Here is a 24,112-nt window from a genome sequence, read left to right as displayed (position 1 = left end):
ACACAGGGGACACTGACTTTGACATAGTAACTAATTGAATTGGTAACCATACTACCAATGGATACTTACAGACATCCCATTTCCTAACTTCAAGAAACATTTTACATATGTATAATCTAAATATACCTATTATCTTTTTCATATTATTCATGCTAACTGATCAACAATGTATATACTGTCTCAATCATGTATTATTGAGCAACTGAGACCAAAATAAGAAAAATTATTAGATGACCCATAAATCAATTAAGCAAAACAGAAAGAAGTAATTAAACTATCCAGCACTAAGATGATGTACCAAAACCAGAAGATCCTTATCAGATACTCCAGCTCTCTGGCACTTTATCTGTTGGGTATACAAGAGCTCTGTAGGTGTACTGAGCTGCATGTACTAGTGGGCACAACAGGTCCATGAGAACTGGCTTCTTGACACTAAGAACCATGTCTGCGATCTCCTTGCTACCACATCTTGGTATGCTTGGTACCATCTTTGGACCAGAACACAAGGGGCCCTGCACCTCAGTGGCTCCCAACGTCACAGACACAAAGTATAGCTTATTAAAGAGCATGGTGCCCATCAGTTGTGACTCGAAGTTAGTGCTGATGGTGAGATCCACCCCTCAGCACACATCTCATGCCCAGTGCCAGTGCCTCCAGGCCCAGGACACACCTCAGCACTGTGTCCCAGAAATAAGCCATCGTGTCCCAGTGCCTTAGAGTCCACAGGCTGTAAAACAGAGACAGACACTGCTCTCAAATGTGGGGAGGAGCTGGACGCCAAGATTCTTAGATGTAAGTCAAACGAGCATGCCAATCCTTCCTAGCAGACAGCACAAAAGTAAAAACCTTCTTACATAAAGAAATGTGTCCCAGTTGGGCCAATGTTCAAATCCTCCCATGTGCTTTCAGAAGAGCTGCCTCCATTAGTGCAATCTTTGCAACCCTGCGGTAGGACATATGACAGACACCTGGCGAGGCCGACAATTCTCACCACTCCGGACATTGTTTATATGCAGGTATAGGCACAATATGCCTAAGGCAGGACAGCTGTTCTTTACCTTGGCAACTAGGTGGAGACTCAGTAGTAGCACTGAAAAATCTGTCGTTTTAAAATATTCAGTATTTTAATTTTCAAATATTAGAAATGTCAGACTTGCTTAAATAATTTGGGTAAAATATACTTCTAATGTTTAAACAGATGCAGACTTCCACATGTACTCTTGGCCTGGCCCCATAAATGTCAGCGCAGGCTTGGGTCTGTGAGAGGCGGAGAGCATGTACCCCCCATCCCCTCATGCACGAGCACAAGGTCACAGCTATGCGCACAAGAGGACTCGCCACAGGAGGCTGCTGGACAGCAGACAAGCTCAGGTGGCCAAGCAATTTAATAGCAAAACCCCGGAAACAGGACGCGTTCTCCCTGCCACTAGGGGGCGGGAGTGGAGTGGTTTATAAGGGAGCTGGGGCAGGCGGGAGGAGGCTGGCCAGGCAGGGTTCCTTCCAGGCAAGGAATGAGGAAGCCACACTCATCACCAAGGTGAGCAGACAAGGAAATGCTGCATTCAGGGTAAAGCCAGAGCCGGGCTAAGGGCTGGCACCTCTGGTACCTTGCAGTCATCACAGCTACGGGGAGAAGAAAAGGCACCCTTCTTTCGGCCCTGCTCACTGGCTTCAGTGTCAAACATCCTCCAGTGGGCCGAGTGACAGGCCAGACACAAAAGGACGGTCTCGGCGTGATTCCGCTGCTGTAGCCGCCTAGAGGCATGGACTCTCAGACAGGAAGTAGAACAGAGGCCACCGGGGCCTGAAGGGCGGGGATGGGAGTCACAGTCCAGTGGGCACTGAGTTTCAGTTGTGCAAGAGGGAAAGAGCTCTGGAGGTGGGCGGTGGCGATGACCACACAGTGGTGTGCGAGCACTTAGTGCTCCTGCACCGTATGCGTAAAACCTGCTCACACAGTCAATGTTAGGCTATGTCTATTGACCACAATTTAAAAAAAAAAACAAAAAACAATAAGCAGGGAAAAGGAAACACAAGGGCAACACTGAGAAGTCTGACCACCTGCACCGGGAGCGGGGGGTGGGGGGCAGGTCAGCAGTGAGGGACAAGGTCCGGCCCCAGTCAGGAGCTGAGAACATCACTGCTGTTCTAGGAGAGATCCTCATTGATTTTCGCCTCTCCCATCACAGCTAAAGCGACGCTCCTGGGCTTCAGGGGTAGGAACAGATAGGAGGGGAGAGGCTGCAGGGATGGACTTCCTGGCTGACCTGGTAGATTCTGGGTGGTTTCTGCTTCAGAGGAGACTCTTCAAGCCCTCAGAGTCCAACCGTCTGATGTCTACGCGCCTGCACCCCCAGCTGAGAACAGGTCAGAGCCAGCAGTGGACAGACCACAGCCCCTGAGCCACCTGGACAGGCTCAGACATTCAGAGCCTTTGCTTCTCGAGAGCCGGTAATCCGAAGCCCCGGGCGTGGCTCCGATGGATGACATGCTGGCCACCTGGGCAGCTGAGAGGAGCATGGCCCTGGCAGCACCAGGATTAGTCACGCTGGGCAGGATTCCTTCTCCACTGGGGAGCCAAGCACCTGCTCTGTTTCAGCAACACGGCAGGTCACACCTCACCACCCCTGTGTGTACGCCTGTTCGACAACATCCACCCAGTTAAAAGAGCAACTGAAAAGAAATCTGTCAGAACAGAAGATGTCCCGTCGAAGGGGCTCATCTGGTTTTGTTCGTGGCATGGGCGGGAAGTTATCTGACATGGTAAATGTGAATCCATCTGTTGGGAATTTTGTTTCTCACTTCAGAGTCAAGAGGCTGGCAAAATCTGCCTGACACCAGAGGGGCACGCACCTTGGTGTAAACATCTTCTGACAAACTCTTGTCCCAGTTTTACCAAGTGATATGCTTGAGTGGATACAGAGCAGAATTAGTAAAGGCGGTGGGTGTGTGTTCCATCTTCCTACTAATCAATCAGTTAATCACCAGCCATGTGAGCAAAGCATAAGACCAGGCTCTTTTCTCAAGCAGGTTGTGATCTAGAAAGACAAGACCCAGATGCTTGAAAGAAGACAACCCTGTAAGACGGCGAGAGACCAAAGGTGTGGTGGCACGGGGCTGGCTCACGGTGCCAGCGCAGTTCAGAGGGAAGATGCGCAGTCCAGCCTCCCGCAAGGCCACCCTCCCGCTCAATCCACCCAAAGCCACCCAAAGCCACTCTTCCTTTCTCCTGGGCCCACCATCCAAGACCTCCTTTCCTGCTCTCGCTCACAGCAACCCTGCACGCATGACCTCCATCAGCAGGTCACCCGTCTGTCCCCTTCTCTGGTGGCCCCCTACACCGGCCTCCGTTCCTTCCCTGAACACACCCAAAGGGGGCTGCCTCTGATGCCCCCAGCTCTGCCCACTGCTCCCTGGCGCCTTCCCAGGCCCCTTTCCACCTGATGCCCGTAGCTCAGCAGGTTACCTCTTTTCTCCCTCCTGTAGTTCACTCACTAGCACCCTCCGCTGGCTTCGACGTGTGCTGCAATTCCTCGTAACAAATGCCCCTCTGGTGTGCTCAAGTTCACAACTCCCCCCAGCACCCAGATCCCCCAATCAGATCCCCCATACACCCTGACCCAGCACAGAGTACATTCAAGTATTTGCAAAACGCACAAATTGGGGGCCTCCCTGGTGGCGCAAGGGGTTAAGCACTGTACTATGAAGCAATCCACAGCCTCTGCAGCATGAGTTAGATCCCTGGCTGGCCAGGGAGCAACCCACATGGCGCAGCAGACCTCTCCTGATTAGCCTGCTGCTCCCCTCAGCAGTGTACTTCGGTACAGTGTAATCTGCCTGTTCTGTTCCCCACTCTGTCTCTGGTGAATCCTCTTACCCCCGCATCTCTGGCCTGTACCCCAGCTCTTATGTGCATAAATGAATAAATCTTTTTTAAAAATGCACAAATCACAGAGAGGGCTGGTCATAAAAGGCTCATGAAAAGGGGAACTGAATCAGACCATCTTAGAAGAAATACAATGCCAGAGCTTTACCACTCTGCCTTCCTTTCAAGTAAGGCCACCTGAAAGTCAACTCATAAAACAGAGTAAAATAAAACAGCAGCTCGCACATACCGAGTGCTCGTGTCCCAGGAGCTACTCTAACTCTAGATCACACAGTAACTCATTTTATTCTCAAAGCACCCTAGACAGACTGTCATCCTCATCACGATGAAGTCACAGGCACAGGAGGGTTGCTGACCTGCCCAAGGGCACAAAACTGGCCAGGGCTGAGCCAAGAGCCAACCCAGGCAGGCTGGCCCCGAGCCACGGCCTGCACACTGACCTCTGCAGCGGCTCTCTCTCCCTCACCTCCCACAAATGGCTCGGCCCCACCGAGGAACCTTCCCAGTCCCTCAACTCCCCGGAGAAGATTCCTGCCTCCCCTCTGATGACCTCGCAGCAGCTAACACCAAAAGGGGCTTTTTTTGTTATGTGACATCCACAGCAGGCTTCTTAGTTCAGCACTTTAGAGGCATTATCACCAACGCAACAAAAGATGCCAGAGACTCAGAAGCTCCGTCCTGCAGGACATACTCCAGCCCAGAGGCAGCCTTCCCGGTGGCATCTAGCTGACCCCGCACCACCATCTCCATGACCCGCACTTACCGTCCCATCTTCCAGTCGGAGCTGGAGGCTCTTCTCCCCCTCCTTGTAGTCCTTGGTTAACTCAGCCGAGACCCATACTTCATCAGGGTCAGGGATCCAGACCCTTGTGTACTGAAAGATGAAAATAGCGCAAACTTAGATACAAATGAAGCTTCCAGATTTTAATTCTGTGTCACTATCTACAGGGGTCCATGAGAAGGACTTCTAAGGCCACTGGGATACAGTGTTCTCCCTTCTCATTTCGAGATATAAGGTGCTTGAACACCAAGATCACAGATAAATCATTTTCATAAGATTGATAACAGAGCAAACTGTCTAGGTCTTATGAGAATACAGCAAATCAATAACATTGGCATTCCACCTGCAAGACCGCTGAGGTGGCATTTGGTTCTCGCCCCTGACCATGTCGGCACCATGACCTCCAAAGGTGGTACAAGACAGGGATGTCAGGGAGATGGTCTAGGAGCTACAAACACAATGACACACCACCTGCAAGAGCCAACCAGAGAGTTGGGCAAATCCTCAAAGCTTGGCAATCTCTGGTATGATATTCTGTATTTGGGGACAAAGTGATTTTCCTATAGAAGTCAAAGAAAGTGGTTGGCAAACTGAAATTGTATTTATGTCTCCCTGAGTTGTCTGCAGCCGCCATTTATTTGAGCATTCCTTTAAGCCACAAAGATACCCAGAAGCCTCACTCTGCCTTCATCAGCAGCTGTCCTGATTTGCAAGGTCACTAAGCTCAGTCCAAATCCTGTGGGGGAGAAGCAGCCCTTGATAAGTGGAGATGCACCTGCAGCAGGAGCGGGTTTCCTCAGCCCTGACAGCACCTCCAAAAGCATCCCCTGGGAGCTTGGACCACAGCAAGTCTGCCTCGGATCATCTCAGTCAGAATAGGAGGTGACAGACTGCTCTGGAAAGGAATGTCATGTACAGCCTGGGAGAACCCCAGGTCTGATGCACTGACAGCAGCATCAGGACTGAGAGGCTGTCTGTGCTGGCATCACACACCTTACATCTGTCACACACATTTGTGCATCTTCCTGTCACAGGTGTTTGATGCCCACATATATCCTGCTTTAGAAACCACTTGTGTGTGTGTACACACATGCATGTACATACATACATACACACACAGCTTCATGGCTGCAGAATGTTCTTAGAAAACCTGAAATTAACAGCTCTTATGACCAGAAGGCCAGGGAATGTGCACTACGCTGCATGACCCATACCCCTTGCAAGCTCAGGTGCCAGCCACATCACCTGCCGCCAGCCCACCAGGGGTCTGGACACAAACAGCCAGCTGGCTTTATTTCAGTTTTGTTCATTTTCTTTTTAATGTTTTCCTCCAGGTGGTCACTGGCTTCTCTTCAAAGCAAGACCCTGGCCCCTGTTACACTTGTCTCCAATTCCATATTGAGCAGTGAAAGTCAGGAGGCAATAAACTCAGGACACTAATCGATGGGAAAACAAATCACCACCAATTTGCAACCCTGACACCCCAGTTCAGGATGCAAAGCCAAAGTCCTTTGTTTTTGGCATGATAAATAATCAAGTTCACAGAATATTTCCTCTGCTTCTGAGCCTGCCTGACAGCAAGATATTGCTGCAGCTTTACAGGGAGAGGTTACAGAGCCTCATGGTCTCTGCAAGCTTCAGAGTAATACATTAAGATGCTCTGAGGACTTTGCAAAGCAAACTTTCTGAGTGTTTGCCAACCTGTCAACATTTCGTCTCTCTTCAGGTGCTCTAACTCCCCTTCTCCACTATTATTTCGCTACTGTCCACCCAGCCTCAATGACCAAACCTGTCCTTGGCCTCCCGACACCCCCATCCTTCTCTATTCTGAGTTCCTCTCCGGGGACTTTCCCTCCAGTTAGAGGGAGGACAGCACACCCCAGCCATCCTGCTCAAAACCAAGTCTCTTGGCAGTGTGTACCCTGTCAGGAACAGTTCAAGGTCAGAACCGTTTGGTTCAAGGTCAGAACTGCTTGGTTCAATGCATATGACTGAGAAGGTTGGGAAAATCCCAAAAGAACTGAGTGGAGGTGATGATGTCTGATGCACTGGAAGCCCAGGATCCCCATCCCGGCTCGCCCAGCGATGCCTCCGCCCTCACCCCCGCCAGCCATGTGTCCCCCACTGCATACATAGTTAACAGCACTTGATTCTGGGGAATCTCACCGCTTTGCACTACCTGTGTTTAATTTTTACTCTGGCAGGGTCAACTGAAGTTTCTACTTATGTTAGTCTCTTCCTGCTGAATACACTGCAAGTCTCTGGCAGGCAGAAAACGGACTTCTATATTTTCCAAAAGGGGAACCCTAAGGATGCTTTGACTCTTTGCTAGTCTGAGTGAGTCCAGCCTCACCATTACCCAGGAACTTCTTAGAAATGCAGGTTCTCCGCCTCCACCCAGAAACACAGAGTGGGGTCTGCTGCTGAGCGCTCAGGGCTGTGCTCCTCTCCCCGCTGTGGCCACAGGTCTGCACACCACAGCGAGGGCCACATGGTGTGCCCCTTGTTTTTGTACAGCCTATGAGTTAAGAATGTTCTTTAATTTTTTTAATGACCGAGACCTCAAAAGAATGATACTCAGATGCTAACTTATGAAAATCAAATGTTAGTGTCCATAAAGCTTTACTGAAACAAAGCCACGTTCATTCTCTTTACTGATTGCCTGTGCTGCTTCCAAAATTCAGCGACAGCTGTACACTGTGATGGAGCACCTCAGCTGGAAAGCCTCCACCACCTCCCCCTGGCCCTCACAGGAGAGGCTGCCCCATCCATTTGTACCCGCCCCGTCCTCACTTGCCTGGGGGGCTGGTCCACCTCCCAACACTGCCTCTTCACACACCGCGACCTTCCCTACAGACGTAGCCCTGTACAACTCCAAGGTGCCGCAACAAATTCTTCTATGATCAACTTTCTTTATGGTTTTGTTGTCACTTCTTGCAAGTCAGTTCCATCTCACTATTTCAAGATCTTCCCGACATACTCGGCATCTCTGTGCCCTGGCTCAGTAAATGCTTGCAGGGCACAAACCCACAGAAAGGTGCAGGGGAGAGGCACCTGAGAGGCATGGTGAGAAGCCCCAAGGAATCACGTACAAGCATGAAGCCGACCCCTGACCTTCAGGAGCACAGCTTGTTGGGTAGATCATTCATGTAAAAATATACTCTGGGGGATGGTGTGACCATTTCCTAGGAGAGTAGGGGGCAGAGCAGGCCAGGTAAGAGAGGGGGGCCACAGGGAATGTCCACATGGAGGAAGGAGGTGGCCAAATTCTCCTGTAACTTTTTCAAGGATAGCCTGTGTGTTAGGCACGTCATCGAGGGAGACTCCAATCCAGCACATGCGTGAGCAGCAGCACGTGCCCGCTGTGCCGGATGCCGACACGCGTTTCTTCCATCTCCACTATCAAGACATTTGTCACCATGCGTCGAGACCACTCACTGTGACACTGGAGCGAGGCAGACCCGGCACTGCGATGGTGTGGGGTGGTGACTTCAGCATGCAGGCCCCACCTTGTCCTGCCTCCCTGGACGCTCAGCTTGGAGAGCCTGCGACTACCGAGCAAAGCAGTTTACCTGATGTCACGCACGCCACACTGAAGGAGCAATTTACAGGACGCCCAACGGCGATTTTAACCATAATCAAATTTTGTTCTACATGCTGACTTAGCAAACAACCCCCTCCTCTCCTTGCCCTCCCCACCTGAGAAAGATGCATGCCCCTGTGACCCAGGGCAAGGAGGACGCAATCAGCACAGGGCAAACAGCAAAAAGAAGAGAAGCAAAAACTCAGAAAGGAAAGATGGACACCCCAGTCACCAGCAAAGACATGTGCGAGGAAGACATTCTCTGAGCTAGAGAGACAGGAAGGATTTGGAGGAGGAGGGTTTCCTTTGGGCTAAAAATGTGCTGTAACAGGATCGAGGCAGTGGTTGTACCACCTGTCACTGTACTCGATGCCACTGAACTGTTCACTATAGTTAATCTTATGTTACGTGACTTTCACCTCCATTATAAACAAAAACAGTTTCGGCTGCAGATGATGCAACGGCACCCTGTACGCTCTCCCTGCCATAGGTTCCCACTGCTCCTGCCTGGGAAAGCAGTAAGATAAAACACATCCTGGTAACAGAAAGTCATCTTATCTATGGTGGCTAGACAGATCTTATCTATCTAAACAGACAAACTCTGGAAGCAAGGTTCCATGCTGCCTCTTAATTTTCTCACCTTCAAGGAAGTCCCTCAAATAATCTGACCTCTACCAGCTTTCCTGCAGGCAGCAGACGAGGCGAGACAGGCTCACTCCTGTAACATGATGGTAGTGCTGCCCCATGCATCACCACCCTGCATGAACCATGCTTAATGCCATCATGGCCAAAGAAGGACAACAACAAGCCTGACCAAACTGTCAAAGAAAAGCTTGTGAGTTTGCTTTTGGAAGGAGCCCTGGATGTTAACCAGGGGAGGCAGGTATCTCTGTGAAATGAAAAGCACTAGCACCGAGAGCCCTTCTTCACTTCCATCTCCAGGGCAGAGGCAGGGCTGGAGGAAGTGGCTGCCCAGGGTAATGGTGCTCAACCCACCTGCAAAACAGAATCACCAGGGCAGCCCTGAAAGCTTCCCAGGCCAAGGAACCCCCGGACATATTATGTTGCTCTCTGGGGGCTGGGAACCAGGCAGCATTTTCTAAAGCTCCCCAGATGCATCCAGTGTACAGGCAAGTTGAGAGCCAGCAGTCTGTGGTTTCATTGGAACTGATTTGTGGGACACCACAGGCCCTTATGTGTCCAGAAGCCTCTCCCCACCAGCCTATGGGTCGAGATGAAATTCCAGCCTGTAGATTCCTCCCCCTGAGCTAAAGCACTGTCTCCAGAAAACCCCTGTTAAAAAGGGTACTGTCCAGACAAGAACAGCATTTATGCTACCGTGCAGTACAGTACTGTGCTGAAGGGTGTGGACTTGAGAGCCAGGAGGCCTGAGTAACTGATATGGGGGGCACCAACCACTGCCTACTAGTGCAGCTAAGCTGACGCATGGGTCTGCACCTCAGCTCCCTCATGTATACAATGGGGGTGAAAAATGAGATCTCCCTTACGAAGTGCTCCAAGAATTAAATGAGATTCCACAACACCAGAGCACTGTAAGCATTTCGGCAATAGAGATGATACCATACACTGTTCAGTCTTGAAGGCAGGATCCTGATGTGAGCAAGCATGGGGTTAGGGAAGGGAGATGGGAGAACAGCAAGACTAAAGTGAGATCCCCCTGGATGCCCACAAGTCTCAGTACATAGTAGCCATGACATGCCTTAAAGTCAACTTAGATGTAGCCTGCTTCAACTCCAAAGCCCTGAGGACGTGCTTGTCAGTGCTGGCTGGCATGCCAGAATCACTTAGGTGGGGCTGGGCAGGGGAAAGAGAGAAGAGACACCAATCCCATGCCCCACACTTGAATAGTTAAAATGAAATATTTAGGAGTTCAAGCCACACACACACACACACACACACACACACACACACACACTCTTCCCATGTGCTGAACGTGCTATCAAAGTTAAGCCACTGTTTCAAAGCAAGGCTCAGGACCAAAGTGAACCCGACTAAGAAGAGAATAAGGACAACGGAAACATTTGTTCCCGGCAACTGTTAATACGCTGCCTCCATAACCACTAACAAGTCATTTTAAGTACATTAATCATTTCAACTTGGTTTTATAACTGAGGTTAGACAAGCAGGATTTTCACTGCTATTTCATAGAGGAGAAACAAGGGTAAAACAGCACTGAACACTTTGCCCAAAATCACCGTGAAGCTGAGTTTGGGGCAGAATTAGAGAGAAGATCTCAGACCCCGACTCCAAGTCCTCTTGCTGCTTCCCCAATGGAGAAACACTGACTTTCTTGCAGCAGCTCAGGTCCCAGCGAGTATACATTTTATTTTTTTAATATTTATTTATTTATTTATACAAGAACCGGGGTACAGGCCAGATGCACAGGAGGGTGAGAGGATTCACCTGACAGAGCGGGGAACAGAACAGGCAGACTGATGAAATACACTGCTGAGGGGAACAGCGGGCATGACAGAAAAGGTCTGTTGCACCATGTGGGATGCTCGCCGGCCAGTTGGTATCAAACCGGCACTGCAGAGGCTGCGGACAGCTTCACAGTGCAGCACTCAACCGCCTGTGCCACCAAGGGAGGCCCACGAGTATACATTTTAAATGCAGGCAATGGGTCTTGCAATTTTATACACCAAAGAGTACAAACACTCATTTACAATGACACTGTACCATGTTGGAGTCCCCAAGAACTTTCAGAGTGTAGGATTGATCAGAGTAAAGTTCCAGTTGCAATGTAGCTTTGACCCAAGGCAAGGCAGTCTGGATTCAGTCCCCAGGGAATGGACAAAGCCTAACCTTGTCACTAAAGAGAAATATCTGAGCATTCCCACCTGTGTTTAGGGGACAAAGAGCAGGAACACTGCCTCGTTCAGGGCTGTACCCCGGGTGCACAAATCTCTCCTCCGTAATTGCAATCAAGGCTCTGGTTATGGGTAGGAGGAGAGTCCTTATTATACCACAGAGAAAGTGGTCAACAGAATTTTCTCTGGACATGAATTCTGCTCTAAAACTCACTGGGAAGATGCAAGATCAAGGTGATCAACTTGCATCTCTCACGGAACACAGAGGCTGCCAAATCTCTCCACACGCGACCCATCTGGGATCCGCACAGAGCAGCATCACCAACAGTGTCACCAGCGCAGAAGTGAATAGTGGGCAGGCTGTGGGTTTTAAGAGAGAACAGAATTGTTGAACAGCAGGGAGCTAAGATAGGAACTCAGATGCAGCCCTGGCAGCAAGGGTCACAGCCTGCAAACCAACAGTAAGCTGCTTCCCAACCTGCTGCAGCCCCAGGTGCAGGTACAAAGAGACAGACGGGTAAGTGGAGAACCATGGTGTAGGAGACTAGATCTCCCCCCAGGTCAGAACACAGTGCTCCTTAGAAAAATATGGAGACATTTCAGTTCTTTTGTTAGGTCAAGAAACACTTGACCAAAACACTTCTCAAAAAATGTCATAAAATGATATCCTATGCTTGGGGTAATGTGTCCTAAAATGTATCCTATGCTTCAAAATGTGTCCATTTTGAAGTTTCAATTAAAGCAACAGTTTATGGAGGGGCAAGAAAAGAAAAATACTTCCACACTGAGCCAGGGAAGTTTGACTAACACTGGCCACAAAAGAAGGTCCCCAGGAGACCTGGCAGCATTCTACCATGTTGTAGGAACTAGAAACTTCCCTCCCATAGCCATCCTGACAGTAGAGAGTGGGTCTTATTACAAAGAATCTGGAGGACAAAGATTTGGCTTTTCCCCCCAGAAACTCCCACAATCATCTGCACATTTTATGTCTGAAAATCAGGTTCATGGGCCCAGATGACAACTGAACCCAGCAGTCATGGTTAGCCCCTCAAATTTTGGGAGCCAAGTCAAGAGGCTTCCCCACCAGGACAGATCCCCGTGCATTAGTCTCCCGCTTTGGGAGACAGGAGAGCAAGAAGGTGAAGATCTAGGAATGTGCATCTTTGCCCCAACTCCCATTACAACCTCAGTGTCCTCATCTGTAAAGTGGGAAAATACTTTCCATACTTAGGGTTGCTGTTAGGATTAAGTGAAATATTTATATAAAACATTAACACCGGGCCTCCCTGATGGCGCAAGGGGTTAAGACGCAACCTATGAAGCTATCTGCAGCCTCTGCAGCATGAGTTCGATCCCCAGCTGACCAGGGAGCAACTCACATGGTGCAGCAGACCTCTCCTGTCTCACCCGCTGCTCCCCTCAGTAGTGTATTTCAGTCAGTCTGCCTGTGCTGTTCCCCACTCTGTCTCTGGTGAGTCCTCTCACCCCCACACCTCTGGCCTGTACCCCAGCTCTTGTATGCATAAATAAATCTTTAAAATAAATAAACAAATAAAACATTAACACAACTTCTAGCAAGTAATAAGTACTCAGTAGTTATTACCATGGCTGCAACTCAGGTTCTGGGAGTGAAACTCCCTCTGGGTTCACAGACAAAACCAAATAATCCCAGAACTCTGTACAGTGTCATGGAGACACAGACGCTCCCTCCTCCCCCAGCGGCAGGTCAAGCTTCCTGGCTCCCCTGTTTACTGATCCCATGAATGACTCTCTGGACCAGTAATAACCATCCCTTTCCCCCCAAGTGCTCTTCAATGGGAAGCTCTTTGTGCCTTAGGGCCAGGGGAAACTAGACTTAAACATTCTGTTTGTACTGAGTCTGGCAAGTAAATGAAAACACACCTAGAGTTTGTAGGTCAACCAAGTAGGTTCCTGAGGCCCAACCCAAACTTGCTCTTTGATCTTTTAAAAAAAATTTTATACTTTTTTTTTTTAATATTTATTTATTTATTTATACAAGCACTGGGTACAGTCAGAAGCACGGGAGGGTGCGAGAATTCACCAGAGCCAGAGTGGGGAACAGAGCAGGCAGAAGGACCGAAGTACACTGCTGAGGGGAGCAGCAGGCGGCAGGAGAGGTCTGCGCGCCATGTGGGACCCTCGCTGGTGGCCGGGGATCGAACCGGCACTGCAGCAGCTTCGCAGCCCAGCGCTCAACTGCTGCACCACTGGGGAGGCCCCTCTTTGATCTTTTAAATGAGAACTGAATTCAGCAGAATGCCCAGAAGAAGAAAGATAATCTGATGCATACAGATCAGGAGAGCAAAAAGCTACTCAGCATCCTTGGGGTAAATGATAGAATAAAGCGAAGAAGCCAGCCTCATCCTGTAATGCATTAAATGCACAGTTGAATAGCTAAATTATAGTAGAACTCAACACTTCCTATCATTTAAACAGAAGTCAAATGCACCGGTGGGCAGGACCATCCACACATTGCTGACGCTGCCTGTCTCAGTCAGGCTTTTGTTATTTGTCACCTTTCATGCTTACAGCACTACGTCACCTGAACCCGGCTTTCTGGTATCTGATTACGTCAGTCACAATTGTGTCTTAATCCATATTCTATGTCTGCTTTTGAAGCTTATAAAAAACAAGTCTCCATGTGGCTGTTGAAGGCGAAATTTACCTACTCCTTACCCTGCAGGTGCTGGTTGCAGGAAGCACTAGGTGCTCAACTAACAAGTAGGCAAGTCGGGAGTGCTGTGTGTGCGGGGAGCGTTTATTTTCTCGAGTCAGTTTATACAGCATGTCCTCCAACGGAACTATTTTAACATGTAAGAGAAAAAGAAACTGATTCCCGGCCAGGGTCACTGTCTGTCTGTGTGGAGCTGGCCATTCCCCCATGTCTGGGTTTTCCCCAGAGACTCCAGGTTCCTCCTACAGCCCAAAGCTGTGCACGTGAGGCTGGTGTCGTGTCTCATTGTCCCCTCAGAAGGAGTGTGGGGGAGTGTGTCCTGTCCAGGGTGGCTTCCACCTTGCACCCACTAGCTGCCCAGGGCCCTGAACTGCAAAGTGAGTTAGAAAATGAACAAGTGTATCAAATTATTGTTTAACAGGTGAAGTGTTTTGGGTCTACATTTTGAATCTGGTAATGTTTCTGTGATGAGAAATCTGCTGTAGGAACTTAAGTTTGTTTATTTCAGTTAGCCTCTGGTGAAACTGGTTTTGTTATATGTCTTTTACATAAATTCATGGTTTCCAAGAATCCATTGAGAACTTTATGCGAGGACCTGCTGTACTGATTGATGGGAATTGCAGCAATACCAACTTAGAATACCTATGAAGCCACGTTGATGGTCACGTTTTCGAGAAATCACTGCCATTTCACCCATTAAAGGGGGTACATGATTGGCAAGTAGGTTGTGTAAAATTGCAAAGTTTAGGCCATTTAACCTGCTTGCCAAAGAAGCTACAAAAGAATACCTACTTCAAGCTACATTTCATGCAGCTAAAAACATGTGGATCCCATCCAGAGGCTAAAGCTTCTAGCAGCGTGGCTTCAGTGCTTGGGCTGTGGCCTCTCCCTGGCCAGAGCACTTCAGCAGGTGAATCAAGCAATCTACAGTCATATTACAAATCTGTAAGCCCTTTAAAGCCTTTTTCCAGAGCACACCATCTTCATTTCTACCGAAGCTCTTTGAAACGTGTACAAGCCATCGATGATACCATCTATGTTGTTCTCCTCTTGTTTGTAGGTATGTGCTTCTGAATTTGACCACTCGGGACTAGTATATCGCCTCCCCCAAAGTACAGTCAGAACAATTTACAATCACCGTAACACCTAGTAGAAAATCACAACTCTAGAAACAGACACCAAGTCAAAGTTAAATTTGCTTCTTTCCACTTCTTAAATGTAAAACCTGTTGCATGCTTTGGTCTCTTTAAACAACAACCAAAGATAGCACTGAGGGATGTCATTTTCTGCTAAGCTATGTTCTACAGATAATCCTTGACTGATCAAAATGAAGTCATTGAGAGGACACTACTCTTTACAAGGAAAAAATTGGGGAAGCTGCTCCTTGCATCTGAATACCTATGTATGTTACTTTGCTTCTGCTTGGTAACTTTAAGAGAGCATCATCTTAAACACTTGCATTTGAAACACAAGCCAGCTCTTTCACATATAAAGCACACCAGCCTTCACACCCCCAGTATTCAAGCTCATCATCTTTGAGACTCAACAAACACTGTTTGACTGTTGCATGTCCCATAAGCGACAGGAACACACATTCATTGCTCTGTAATTTACCGAACACCTACCATGTGACAAGCAGTATGCAAGGTGCTGGAACAGAGTTAAAAAGGATGTCAGGGCATATGTGCAATTCACCCACAGCAACAATCACACAGGACTTTGACAGCACAGGCTTTCTCGGCCTCTAATAGGAGACCTAACCCAGGCAGGATCATCAGGAAAGGTTTTACCTTAAAAGTTAGATCAAGCTGAATCTTAGATGGACAAAGACTGGCATGGGCAGGGAGGAGTGTTCTAGGCTGTGAGACAACCTGGAGCAGGCAAAAGGAGTGCCACCAAAAACTGCAAACCCCCCAGTCTGGGAGGGACACAGCACAGGGGAGCAAGGTTCACAGTGACACTGGTGGGAGATGCAGGAAGCTCTCAGGAGCCCATGGCACAGGCGTGATTATGTTATTCCATAGCCAATAGGAAACCTTGCTTGGGTTTTAAACATGAAGAGGGACCTAGTCAAAACTACATAATGACTAGATCAGTATTTACAGATTGAAGTATATGGGAAAAGAATCCTCAATGGGAGAGTGCAGTTAAATCTTCCGACATGCCTGCTCCAGTCCTTGACCTGGGTCCTCACAGGAACACTCACAGCACAGACGAAACCAAGGCCATTGTTCACTCTGCTCCTGCCCCTAAATAAATGGGCTTTGAAATTCTACCTTTGAATATTCTACTTGCTTCATTTACGGGCACTTTATCATTCTAGACTGTTGACCTACCATCTCCACCACTGGACTTTGGTGAGACACTTAATAGCTTTTAAATCCTCTTTATTCACATATTTTATGTTATCCTTAACCAGGTTTCCCAAAATTTTTTCCCAGTGGGTTTTGTAATGCAGGGCTTATGTAGAGTTTTAGAGAGTTGAGAAGAAAGGGTTAAGGCTAGGAACGAGGAGGGAATGCTCAATCTGGGTTCATCAGCAAACAGGCACAGTAATAACATCTGAAATTCTGGGGCCCTGAGGAAAAGGGAAAAAATGTTCCAGAACCAATATACACATTCACCGAATAGCAGCCGTGAAACTGATTGTGACTTTAGAGCCAGGGAGTTTAATGGGTGTCTGATGCTTAAATCGCCATTAACCAAAGACTTTAAAATGATGCCACTGATTTCCATCCCTGTGCTGAGAGGAATTACTGAGCAGATATTATCAATAATGCATCCTGCCTATTTGGAATGAAATCATTCTTTGAAGAGGTCTAGCCAGTGTTAATATCAAGCAAATTTGCTGTCAGATAACCACAGATTGTCTAGGATGATCATGGCTAACTCATCTCCTCTGTGCCAAATGATTGCGTTTTAGAGATCAATGTAGGTATCATTTTATACTGAAATGTCACCTGGATCCAGTTGAAAAATGGGTCTGCAGCTTGGAAAAATTGTTGACCTGACCCTCTCTGTTACTAACCAGAAAAGACAGAGTTTTAGAAAGAGAGTAAAGGAAGATGAGGTTGGTGTGAAATGCATCCTTTATACACTCTGCCCTGAAGGCTTCTGGAGGGGGGATGCGGAGGGAGATTCATTTCAATGAGAAGAGTTAAAATAAGAGAACGTGGGTTCATCTTCTCAATCTGGACCTGCCCCCCATAGGTACCATGAAAATGATTTGGGGAGGCATGAAATGAGGTGAGGACATCAACAGTCATTCCTGTTGAATTGGTGCATGGATAATCTCTTGCTGGGCCTAATTTTGGATAGAGAAGTAGAAGCTTTTGCTTTCTACTTCTGCCTCCACAACTCACTGGAGCAGCATTAACATGCCATCGGGCAAGCATGCTGAGCAGAAAGGCTACTGCTCCGGGACCTGACTTAGTGCTGCTGCTATTAGTAACACATTAACCGGGGGGTGGTGGCAAAGGAACACTCCAGTCCTGACCGTGCTCTTTTCCTTACCAAGTAAACCCCTACCACGTTCTGGAAAATTTTGTACACAACACTTTTAAATTAGAAACGTCTTAAATCCAGCAAAGCTCAGTAACTCTGGAACAATGTGAGTTAATCCTATTCCCCAACAATATTCTCACTTTCACACAGATGCCTCACATAACAGACAGCCAACAGCTTCTGGCAATAGCATTAGTGGTTTAATGGTAGGTGCTGAAATAGTAAGTATCCTGTTTTCACAGGAGCATATCCCAGGTACACATGCAAGGGAGTCAATCGTCCAGGCTGGGGCTGTATTCTTTCTAGTGTCACTCAGATGTTAAAATAGGAAGGCACCCAGGTCCACAGCTCTTCCCAACTGGCCATTACCACATCCACATTTCCACCCTGCATAGCAGAGGTGAGAACCAGGGAACCACCACAAAGAAGTGACCACACCTCCAGCTTCAATAACAAGAGGTCAAACAAATTGAAAAACTATATGAGGAGACAAAAGGAAAGAAAAGGAAAACAAAGCACCCTACCCCCTGATTCTGGACAGGTCTGGGGGGCAGGTTACCAAGGGCAGGTGTGTTGGCCTGGTGGGCAGGTTGCCACAGGCAATTCCCTGGGCATCCCAACAGTAGAACTGCTTGGACACCATGCCAGTCTTTGGGCCTTGGTTTTCCCAATGAGTAAGTTGAAACAAAAAGGCTCTGAACACGCCAGCTGCCTTTATCGTCCCACCACCTCCCTGTTTCTCAGCAAGAGGGCTGCCTATAGCAAAAATCTGTGAAAGTCAACCTCCAATCCATGGAAAGGTCATGGTTTGTGGCTCAACAGAAAGGTCTCAGATCACAGAGCCCACAACCAGCTCGTGCTTTGTGTTAGGTGAATAAGGGTCTTTCCTTATTCAGCAGGTATGAGAAACAAGGTCCTTGAAAAATCAGACTCTGGTCCAAGAACATGCTGTGCTCTAGAGTAAAAAAAAAAAAACAACTCTTGAACATACAGATGTCCACGAGGCACATGAAAAAATACTCATCATCACTTATCTCCAGGGAAATACAAATCAAAACCACAATGAGATAGCACTTCACACCGGTGAGTGGGGCCCACATCAAAAAAGACCACAGACAGCAGATGGTGGGAATGCAGGCTGGGCCAGCCCCCTATAGAAAACAGTATACAAGTTTCTGAAAACATTAAAAACAGTCTGGTTGAAGATTGTGAAAGATTTATTACTTGGCAATAAAGAAATTAAATGATAAACTTAAAAAAAAAAAACAAACATTAAAAACAGATCTACCATATGATCCAGCAATTCCACTCCCAAGGACCTACCTGAAGATGCAAAAACACTAATTTGAAGAGATCCATGCCCTCCTGTTGCAGCCACAAATTACAAAATAACCAAGTTATGGAAACAACCCCAACAACAGATGAATGGAAAAAGACGTGGAATACTATGTAGTGGAAGATTACTCAGCTATTTTTGAAAAAACGTGGTTGAAACTGGAGGCGTTTATGCTAAGAGAAGCCAGCCAGAAGGAGAAAGACACACACAGGATGGTTTCACTCATGTGCAGAATGTAAGGGAACACAACAAAGGAACAGACAAAACTGAACCAAACCAAAACCTTCGAATCTGACTGCAGAACTGAGGCCACCAGACGGGAGGGTAGAGCAGGAGGGAAAGGATGGTGAAGGCCCACTGGCCAATGGAGGAGGACCAGGGGTGCTTGGTAGCAGGATGGTGTGATGACCCACAGTTGACGAGGTGTGAGCCTATACCCCTAAATCATACACAGTGTTGTAAACCAATGTTGCGGCAATTAAAAACAATTTAAAAAATGTCCCGAGAACCAGCAGGAACTGGGGGGACAGAAAATGTTCCCTGTAAACATACTCATTTAAAATGGCCTGCTGTACCCGCCATCTGCTTGTGTTTAACACAGCACCTTCATGTTTTAGTTAACGCTTTGCTCCAGAGGCTGTTTTTACTGCTGACAGAAGGAAGAGAAATAGCGTCATGTTGTGCAGAGTTCCACTGCTCACCGCTGAGAGGTTCATCACCAAAACAGCCGCAAACTTCTCCCTGCCAAGTCCCAATATTCCATGCCCCGCTATTCAGGGGCGTCATGTGCTGTTCAGCCTGGTTGTCTGTGAGTCCACTGAGGCCACCCGCCCCCACCCCACCCCTGGCCCACACGCCTCGGCACAACACAGCTAGTAAAGGACTGTTCATTTAGAAACAATTGCAACTCTCAAGGGGCTGTCACAGACACTAAATCTCAGGATTCGAGGTGTCCTTGCACACTTTGCAGATGGACATGGAGACGCAGGCAAGTGAGGGGTCTTAGCCAAGGCAGATACTACAAAAGAATAGATCCAAACAGCTCACTCCCAGCCACAGCGCCTTTCTATTCTCCAAGCCCTACCCAGCCAGTATGTGAAATTCAGTTCAGGACCTAAAATATCACCATCTATTCTTAAATTGGTCTTCCTGCCTCCAATCTCTCCTTACTTCAACTGCCTTTCTGGACTGCTTGCTTCCAGAACAGAGGTTCTCAACTGGAGGTGGGGAGAGGGGGGCAAAATTGTCCCCAAGGGACATCTGGCAATGTCTCAAGACACTTTAGGTTGTCATAACTGGGGCAGGCAGGAGTGCTACTTGCATCTAGAAGAGGCTAGAGATGCTGCTAACTTTCTACTATACATAAGACAATACCCACAATAAAAAAATTACTCAGTCCTATCAATATTGCCAGGGTTAAGAAAGTTATTTAAAAAAAAAAAATGCTCACTCCTCACAAAGTCATTTCTCTGCTTTAAAAGGCCCCTGTTATTCTCAGGATAAAATTCACAGGAGACTCTTCACACCCTGGACCCAGTGACCCCACCCTGGACTCCAGCCACATGAACCCTACATTTCTGACTACCTCAGCAGCTATCCTGTCTGCATGCCTCTGCTCACGCTTTTCCCTCTGCCTGCATGGTCTTACCTTCTTCCACCGCCTCATTGCTCTTCACCTTATAGTCCAGGTGAATTAATCCTTCCTTTGTTGGGCCATTTTGCTCCTGCTGGCCCCAGGGGTCCCTCCTGCAGTGCCAATATAACAGCCTTTGATTGTTCTTCATTCATTGTACAGATGCTTCCCCTCCCTCAATGACACGAGTAAAATGTCACTTCTCCCTGTCCTCAGCCTGTAAGACAAGGCCTGGACAGTATCCCGGTCAGTGCTGGTGAGTGGACAAAGCACATGGCCCGTCCGGGCACTGTAGAATCCTGCTTCTCACAGCAAGAAACCACTGCGTCTCTCCTACCACAAACGCTAAACAGAGTGATCTAAATGAGGCAGCGGCACAGGGCTGGCACCTGCCGGAGAAGGAGGGCACAAGGAGCAGCAGCTTGGCCCTCGCACCCTGGCTGGGGGTCTGGTGACACCACACTTCTCTCTGTAGGCTCAGCAGACATGCCACAGTGAAGGTTTGCGCTAAGGGCATGTGGCCTGAGGAAAGGCTGGAAATGGAAGTGGGTAACTCGAGCCCTGTAGCTGATGCCACCAGAGCTGGGACAAACTCTGTCCTGACTGACGCACATCCTCACTCGGCGTCCTCGGGTGTAGGGCTGACTACATGTCTTACCTCACAGAGGCTCAAAGGAGAAGAATTCCATCAGGAATTAAACCCTCAGGTGGCACTGGGGTGGGAAGGAAGCTTCTCCTTTGGGGAGTTAACACCATCTTGAGTAGATAAAGCATTGAAAAAGGAAATATTTATCATCCATTAAAGGTAGGTAGCAGGACAGGGGTCTTGTTGGGGGAAGCAGCCAGGATTAAAGCCAGTGGGAGAGTGGGAGTTAGCTCTGACTCGAGTCCTGGAGGAGTTCCAGAAGAGAACTGGGCCTACCTGACCGGAGCAGGTGTGGGGCAGGGGATGATACTTGGAGCAGGAAAGGCTATCGGCGGGGTTGAAGCAGGGGACCCTTAGGGAGTGTAGTGGAAGGGGAGTACAGAAGGCAGGCTGGAGCCAAGCCCTTGCAGAGGACTTAACTCCCAGCCAATCCTTTTCCCAGAAGAAGGAGAGAGCTCCTGAGTAGTTCAGTGGCAAGTATCAGGGGAAGCCAGCCTCCAGCTATTCAGGTGTGATGACTGTAAACTGGCATCGCTGCTGTTCTCTGCACCTTCCACTGAAGCTGGCACCGTGTAAAGGGTACTAGGTAGCAGATAAAAACATTATAAGGGCCTCCATGGTGGCGCAAGGGGTTAAGCACCACACTATGAGGCAATCCTCAGCCTCTGCAGCACGAGTTCGATCCCAGGCCAGGAAGCAACCCTCATGGCACAGCAGACCTCTCCTGCCTCTCCCGCTGCTCCCCTCAGCAGTGTGTTTCAGTCAGTCTGCCTGTTCTGTTCCCCACTCTGTCTCTGGTGAATCCTCTCACCCCCCATGTATCTGGCCTGTACCCCAGCTCTTGTATGCATAAATAAATAAATCTTTTAAAAAATTATAAGACAAGACAGACCCGTGAATAACTTCTATCAATTTAACCATTGGAAACACTGCTGCATCCAGGTGAACTGGCAGCATAAGACAAGCTAAGAACCTCTGGAAACAAAGCGACTGAAATCAAACCAATGTGTGAATTTAGAATGAAAAACCTTCCACATGAATGCAGTTAGAAGCCACATTTCCAAACAACTTGGCTTTCCTGTCTACACTCCTGGTCTCACTCCTTCCCTGCCTGCACCCTGATGTATTAATTCATAGGCTTGGTCCTCACAGAGGGTAGGAAGGGAGAGCAGGAACAAGAAGACAGATGATAGAATCCTGATGTGATCCTACAGCTGTCCCCATATGTAGCCCCGACCTTCCCATTGAGATCTAGACCCACACAGCCAATTTAACATCTTCATGTTGGTATCTAATATGTAAAAGCTATAACTTCTGTCCTATCCTACCCCTCACTTGTTTCTTTTCTAGTCTCTCTCATTTCAGGTCAGGATGCCTCAGTCCATCCGGTCACTCAAGCCAAGAGCACAGAAACTGTGCTGGCTTCCTTTTTTTTTCACTCATATTCACACCCAACCCACTAGCAAGTCCCTCAGCTCGGCCTTCACAGAGGTCCCGGATGTGACACGCCCCCATCCAAGCTGCCCCTTCCTTTCTCTCTGGGACTGGCCCTCTACCTCCACCTGGCCTCTGCTTCTACTCATGCCCTGCCTCAAATCTCCACTGCATCAATAATCCTATCTGAACTTATCTAAGCCATCAATCCTGGGGCCCTAGCATTACCCCACCCCTTTCCTTCCCAGCACACCACTCTGGGCACATGGCCTTGGAATTTGCAACTCCTCCAGCTCCCCAGGACTCTGCCTTGTTAACAATCTCAACTTAAGTATCCACTTCCTGAAGAGGCTTTTTCCTGATCAACTAATCTTTGATCTAACAGCAGGCCCTGTGAATCACTCTACATCACACCCACTATTGTATTTCCTTCCTTGTATTTATCTGAAATGAGCAAGTTCATCTCTTGCTTGTGTCACTGCTCAGTAAGTGTGAGCTCCAGGAGGTCAGTGATCTGTTTTGTCCACTGTCCTGTTTGAATGCCAAGAACAGTGTCTGGTATATGACAGGTGCTCAAATGCAAGCAGAAGAAGCCAATCTCAGCTAGAATGACCCCTGGTACTTCAGAGCTTCACCTCTGGAGGAAACAGGAGAAGACAGGAGAGAAGTCTCTGGATTCCATGGCACTGGGGACACTTCACAGGAAAAAGAATGAACAGACAACAAAGCATCTCTGGAGCATGTCCAGATACCAGGGAACCCAAGTTTCAAGCATCTACTGGATAGTGAAGGGACAACGGGGAAGCTGACCCCCAGAAGTCATCTGCCATCAATGTGAATCCGAGGGCAAGTTAGGGAGAATTAGGCAGCCTCAAGGACAGTGCAGGTGGGGACCTTGGAGAATTAGGGAAGGCTTCAGAGATAAGGGCAACAAGAGGAATGTAACAAATTCCACTGGGAATAATAAACATCTCAGGACTAAGGTCAACATTGTTACCAAACACCAGCCTCAGTTTCCCTTAGCTAATAAAGGGAGGCGGAGTTTGGGAAAAGGAGGGTGGTTTAATTTGTTGACAAATTAGGAAGGCAGCAGACTCATGTCTGAAAGACCACCATCCTGCCCTTTGACAGAGTGCAGGGTTATCTATGCAAGGGGGAGATGAGAAGGGGTCAGCACTGAGACCGGTGGGCGCCAGCCTGTTTTTCTTCAATAGCTGATGTTTGACTTTCTCTTCCCTAAAATGCAGGGGTGCTCATTTGGGGGACTGGGTCACAAAGACAAATCTATCAAACAAGGGGGAAGATGCAACAAATGAGGAAAGACAAACCTGTTAGATAAGGAATGTGAAGACCCCCCCCCACCGCCCTGAGAACTACCCAATCACAGAGAGCCTGGTGGAGCTTCAGAATAATGAGGGAAAGAAGGTCTATATTCCCTGAGACACAACTCCACTTGGGCTTCCTTGCCCCTCCCTGGCCTGGTTCCCTGGCCTGGGAGTCCCACTTTATTTCTGTTCCTTTTCTCCTCAATAAACTTTTTCTTTCTCTAAACAAACCTGCCTCTTCTCGCTTGCTTGCCTGAGCGTCTGCGAAGTTCCTGCTGCAGCTTCGTGAGACACCCACCCGTGGGGGTCTAGTGGCTGGGGCTCAGCACTGCCCCTGCAGCCTGGGATCTGTTCCTGGCTGGGAGACTAGGCCTGACAATTCTGGTATCAAATGCCACAGAGTGAATTTGTCTATCATTTCTCCTTGTAGCAGGTGAAGAAGGGAAGCGACTTCTCTG

General features: G+C 48.3%; 1 protein-coding gene across 4 annotated transcripts in view; it reads right to left on the bottom strand.

The window, feature by feature from the left end:
* MYO5B (myosin VB) overlaps positions 1–24,112 on the bottom strand; it is a 272,753-nt gene that overhangs the window by 149,241 nt on the left and 99,400 nt on the right. For all 4 annotated transcript variants that reach the window (XM_054694054.1, XM_054694051.1, XM_054694053.1 and 1 more), the window contains exon 2: positions 4,650–4,760. In XM_054694054.1, the coding sequence (XP_054550029.1) occupies positions 4,650–4,760 (111 nt within the window). The remainder of the gene's footprint in view (positions 1–4,649; positions 4,761–24,112) is intronic.

Source organism: Talpa occidentalis, unplaced genomic scaffold, assembly GCF_014898055.3.
Source record: "Talpa occidentalis isolate TD23 unplaced genomic scaffold, MPIMG_talOcc4v2.1 talOcc4.13, whole genome shotgun sequence".
Lineage (NCBI taxonomy): Eukaryota > Metazoa > Chordata > Mammalia > Eulipotyphla > Talpidae > Talpa > Talpa occidentalis.
The sequence above is the reverse complement of the archived record's forward strand: the minus strand, read 5'-3'. Positions and strand labels throughout refer to the sequence as shown.